The 6,000-nt window shown below is 40.0% G+C and overlaps 1 protein-coding gene across 1 annotated transcript; it reads left to right on the top strand.

Moving 5' to 3' along the window:
• The first annotated feature begins 3,529 nt into the window (after window positions 1-3,529).
• LOC146384392 (monocyte chemotactic protein 1B-like) lies at window positions 3,530-5,353 on the top strand. The gene is made up of 3 exons (XM_084936362.1): window positions 3,530-3,732; window positions 4,464-4,581; window positions 4,671-5,353. The coding sequence occupies exons 1-3, from the start codon at window positions 3,666-3,668 to the stop codon at window positions 4,783-4,785; spliced, it is 300 nt and encodes a 99-aa protein (XP_084792488.1). The 5' UTR covers window positions 3,530-3,665; the 3' UTR covers window positions 4,786-5,353.
• Window positions 5,354-6,000: the final 647 nt, after the last annotated feature.

Raw genomic sequence — 6,000 nt, 5'->3', positions numbered from 1 at the left:
GCATTTTCATTGTAATTTTGCAGAAAACAAACAATATTTCCCCATCATTCAGTGTAAAACAGAAGCACAGCAATAATCATTTTGATGTGATACAACACCTTATAGCAGTGTTTCCGAACCTTTTGGAGCCACAGCAGCTATTTCACATTAGAAAAATCACACAGCACACCACCAAACAAAAATGTCACAAAAAACATTTTGATCATCAGTGTAACTTTTTTGCTTTCTTCTCACCACTACTCGTGCTAGGGTCTTCATCTGGGTCGAATTTCTCCAGGACCCAGGTCAGATTGACTACTTTTTTACTTTTTTCTTTTCAGATATTTATCTATTGCTATGAGGCATTGCGCTGTCTCTCTCGCAGCCTGACTATTATGTAATTTCTTCTTCGTCTTCTTCAGTTTTACTGGAAGAAGTTTTACTTTGCAACCAATTTAATTAGAGCACGTGGCTGTACTGCCCTCTAGTGGAAGAGAATGTATTTTTCTGCCCATTACACACGCTTAGAATTTTAAACTCAGTTTTAAACATGTTGCTGAGTTTGTTAAATGACACAAAGCAAAGCCAAGAACCTTGGAGTCATTTTTGACCAGGATATGTCCTTCAATGCACATATTAAACAAATATGTAAGACTGCTTTCTTCCATTTGCGCAACATCTCTAACGTTAGAAATATCCTGTCTCAGAGTGACGCTGAAAAACTAGTTCATGCATTTATTACTTCCAGGCTGGACGACTGCAATTCATTATTATCAGGATGTCCTAAAAACTCCCTGAAAAGCCTTCAGTTAATCCAAAATGTTGCAGCAAGAGTCCTGACAGGGACTAGAAAGAGAGAGCAGATTTCCCCTGTTTTAGCTTCCCTTCATTGGCTCCCTGTTAAATCCAGAATTCTAAATCCTGCTCCTCACATACAAGGTCTTAAATAATCAGGCCCCATCTTATCTTAATGACCTTGTAGTACCATATCAACCTATTAGAGCACTTCACTCTCACTCTGCAGGCCTACTTGTTGTTCCTAGAGTATTTAAAAGTAGAATGGGAGGGAGAGCCTTCAGTTTTCAGGCCCCTCTTCTGTGGAACCAGCTTCCAGTTTGGATTCGGGAGACAGAAACTATCTCTACTTTTAAGATTAGGTTTGAAAGGGAGTTTTTCCTTCCCACTGTCGCCAAAGTGCTTGCTCATAGGGGATCACATGATTGTTACATTTTTCTCTGTATCTATTATTGCAGAGTCTGCCTTACAATATAAAGCGCCTTGAGGGGACTGTTGTTATTATTTGGCGCTGTATAAATAAAAGAAATTGAAATGCTAAGTTTCTACTAAGCACCACAGGTCTGTGTGCTGGTCAGTTTTCAGAGGTCCACCACAGCATCTGTCATCATACTGTATCACAGCATGGTGATGGAGGAGGAAATGAACCAAATTATTAACATGATTTTGCTGTGGTCTAAGACATCTGATTAGATCTCATTTTGATGGATTGGTGATAACTGTTCCAAGCAGGTCCTTGGACGACTCAAGCAGGTGGTTTTAGCCACAAAAAGCTTTTACGCTGCCGGCAATAGCAAAATGGTTAATGCTGCATTTCTCCCTCATGAAATGCAGCATTAACCATTTTGCTGTTAAAAATCTCTTTTCCAGCATCCTTTTAAAACTTTTGGGACATTTCTTCAGATTTTGTAAAATAAGAGGAAGGTTAAAATTGGGTCTATAATTAGGTGGACTGGGAGCAGACACAGACTTTATGGGGATGGGTTGTTGGGGGATGAAAGAAGGAGAGAAGTTGCAGAGCCATCTACGACTGCATCTCTCCTTCCTGTCCACACGCTGGATACTCATGTGGAATACAATCGATTGAGCTCACAACGTCTCTAACTTAAGTTTTCTAATAATAGAATCACCAGTAAGTGATGAGGTAGGGACATGAAGAAAGTAGTCAGTAGTACAGGAGATGAGAAGGACAGAGAAGGAGTTGCACTGTGTCTTTGTGAATCTAGACAAACCATATGACTGGATGCCAAGAGATGAACTGTGCTGCTGTGTGAGGAAGTCTGCAGTGGCAGAGAAGTATGTGAGGGTGGTGCAGGACATGTATGACGAAAGCGAGAGAGTGGTGAGGTGTGTGGTAGGAGGGACGGACCGGTTGAGGGTGGGGGCGTGATTACATCATGGATCAACTCTCAGTCTCTTCTTGTTTTCAGTGGTGACGGTGAAAAGAAGAGAGAGAGAGGTGATGGATGGAGTTAGCCTGCGTGCAGATGTGCATGACAAATGTCACCTGTTACACAACATTGTGAGGGTGATGCACATTGTCCCTGCTGCTTTTCTGTACATGTTAAAAATTCAGCACAGACAGTTTTTAGTACTAGTTTATCCACAGACTGTATATTAAACAAATACAACAGGTGGGCACAGCCACCCAGACATCACCCAGTGATAGTTCTGCATGTGTGAAGCATGAAGCTGAGACTTTTGCCAGTTCTCAGCATTTATCAACCACACAAGATAAGCCCACCCTAAAACACACCTGGCTTTATGATCCTTGTTACACTAGTGGGAACCACAATGTACAAAATGAACATTATGTGATATTTTGGGGGACTTGAAAATATCAGCTGAGACCATCAAACCACCAGGAAACTTTTTACTGAGGTCACACAACAAAGCAGCTACAGTGACGTTTATAGCAGACTTCTTTCTGAAACCACAGGAGTGGCTCCACCTGTTGGTCATTAGAAAAAATGCAGGTTTAAAGCAGTTAAATTCAACTTTATTTATATAGCACCAAATCACAACAACAGTTGCTTTGAAGCGCTTTATTTTATAAGATAAAGACCCTACAATAATATAAGGTAAACATAGAAACCCCCACAGTCACATGACCTGCTATGAGCAAATGCTTTGGTGATTTCAGGACTTTTCACTCCTGAAATCTCCTGAAGTCCATCTTCAACCCATGTCATCTTCTTCTATTAACTGATGGTCTGGATGTTCACCAGACTGTGTTTCAGCCACATCGCAAGAAAAGAAAATCTGAGGAACATTTGTTTCTGTTCTTCTTCATATGAAGTTGCTCTATGAGAGCGCTCCAATACTGTAAAACAAGTATCACTTATGTTGCTGTTACAGTTTCACAACAGCTGGACTCAGAATAAACGTTTACCCTAAGAAAGCTCGAAATGTGCAGAGTGGGTGAAAGGTGGGACTGCTCTTAGCATAAAGAGGACGCAGCAGGCAGCTAAGTCCATATTAATCCCTAAACTTGTATTTGGGAAACTCCACGGGGTTGAACAAATACATGTCTGAATACTGATATGTCCTATATAGACACTTAACTGTTTCACACTGCATCAACAATGAAAGGTCTGTGGTGTCAGAATAGAAAGCACATAGGAAGTTGGACAGACCAGAGAGATCTACTTTGGTCCCATTACAGAGAGGCGTAGTGAAAAGGGAAATTAAACAGTTCCTCATTTTAGTGAAACTCGACACGTCACAAATTTTTCCAAGATGCACAAACAGGGTCTGCCCCGCTTCTTCTTCCAACTGTATAAATGTGAAGCAGGTGGACAGCAGTGACACAGCACAGAGAACAAGCCGACAGAGCTCAGCTGAGACTTTAATCCACTGCTGCAACACGAAGCCAACAAACAAACTTCAGGATGGCCGCTCCTCGTCTCGCTCTGTCTGTGGTTGTGCTCATGCTGGCTGTCATCGCTCTGACTGAGGGTAAGGCTCGTTTTAATGATCTGACCTTTACACTGTGTGATGAATAACAACTTGAAATTAATATTAATATAATATTCAGAGTTTACCTAACAATAAAAATGTTTTTTTTATTTTACTTTTAACTATTTTGAACACTCACTGCTTCACTGAGTGAATGGGTTAAATTCAGAGAGGAATTTCTCCACAGGGATCAATATGTATACATTATTATTATTATTGAAAAACAAAAACAAAGCACCCAACAATAATTTTTACTGCAACTACAAAGTAATAGACCATTAATAGCAAGCTTTTAATTTTATTTTTGATAAACAATGTATGAAACTTTTCTTCAATCTTTTTCATTCATAGGAGTTACTAGAAAGAAATTCTATTTCTGAAGCTAAAGTCATGAACCATTAAAGCTGTAGCATTCAATAGTTTGCCTAAGACAAAGAGTCCATTCTAATGTGCAATATGAAAATAATTAATGTTAATGCAACATTAAACTTAATATTAACATATTACTTCATAGATACAGTAAACAGAGGACAGGTCACATGACAAATCTGACCACTTCATAACTCAGGGGAACAAATGAGCAGTTGCACAGTGTCGTCAACTAAACATACAGTATCAAATGTGACCTCACGCCAGCCAGCAGGAAACTGAATCGGAACAAAACCCAAGAAGCAGATGATGTGGTGCTGTGTCAGTGGCTCAGTTGTTAACTTGTTCCTGTTTGTTTGCAGGTATGCGCGGTACTGGCCCAAAAAAGTGCTGCTTCCGCTTCAATGACCAGGAAGTGCCTAAAGGAAGAGTGGTCGGCTACGTCAAGACCAGCCAGCGCTGCTCCAAGCCCGCCATCCTGTAAGTACACAACCTCACAAACACACATCACCACCATCACCAAACCTGCCCCTCCATCCTCTGACTCTCCTTTTTCTGTGAACCTTCAGCCTGAACACAGTGGCAGGCCGACAGCTGTGTGTCAGACCTTCGGCCCCCTGGGTGAAGCAGCTCATCAGCTACCTGGATGCCAAAGCCGTCCCAGGACAGACATCCAACCTTTAACCATAGAAACTACTTTGGAAGAGCCTTCATGGACAAAACCTGGACAGTTTATATGTTTAAATGCTGGAAGTTTGTATAACCAAACAGCAGCTCTTCTGTCTACATGCTGAATCTGTATCAGATATTCTTATACTTAAAGACATAATTATGAGATTCATTTGCAAATAGGAATAATTTCCTCCAATCCAAACATTTCTTTGTTTGTTTACTCTGTCGTTCGTTTAATACTAATATTTAATATTTTTTCATTTCTGACTTTGAATATTTATCTTATTATACTGAATAACGAGTGTTTTTGCTTAATACAACACTGAAAGTCTGACCGTAAGCACTGTGATACTTTGAAGTGTAATCTGAAATGACTTGAGAAGCTGTTCTTTGTGAAAGAGCAGTGCCTCCCACCTCCACATGGTGTCATCAGTAAACAGCAGAGTATAAGCTATGGGCTGCAGCACTGTTCCTGCACTGTGGACAGTTCGCTTGGTTTTGATGTAAAACTTAAGTATTTGTGTTTTTATGATTGTGCTGAAAACTTCACTTTAAAATAAAGGATAAAGGATCAGTGAAACTTTGTTATTGTGAGTCTTCTTACAGAGTGTAACAGCTCGTGTCACTTAAATAGACAATGGAACAACTACTGCTGTCCTTTGCAGGTGTAGAGTTCAACCTTCACTTTAAAAAAAAAAAAACAAAACAGGAAATGACATTGAATCAAATCCTTGCTTGCTTGTGATTCAGAGAATTTTTAAACTCAGTTTTAAACATGCTGGTGTTTGTTAGATGACACAAATCAAAACCAAGAACCTTGGATTCATTTTTGACCAGGACATGTCCTTCAATGCACATATTAAACAAATATGTAAGACTGCTGAAAAACTACTTCGTGCATTTATTACTTCCAGGCTGGACTACTGTAATTGATTATTATCAGGAAGTCCTAAAAACTCCCTGAAAAGCCTTCAGTTAATCCAAAATGTTGCAGCAAGAGTCCTGACAGGGACTAGAAAGAGAGAGCAGGTTTCTCCTGTATTGGCTTCCCTTCATTGGCTCTCTGTTACAACCAGAACTGTAAATCCTGCTCCTCACATACAAGGTCTTAAATAATCAGGTCCCATCTTATCTTAATGACCTTGTAGTACCATATCACCCTATTAGAGCACTTCGCTCTCACACTGCAGGCCTACTTGTTGTTCCTAGAGTATTTAAAAATAGAAT

The sequence above is a fragment of the Perissodus microlepis genome, chromosome 7, assembly GCF_051167445.1.
Source record: "Perissodus microlepis isolate ML-2025 ecotype Zambia chromosome 7, ASM5116744v1, whole genome shotgun sequence".
Taxonomy (NCBI): domain Eukaryota; kingdom Metazoa; phylum Chordata; class Actinopteri; order Cichliformes; family Cichlidae; genus Perissodus; species Perissodus microlepis.
This window is presented reverse-complemented; position numbering and strand designations above follow the sequence as displayed.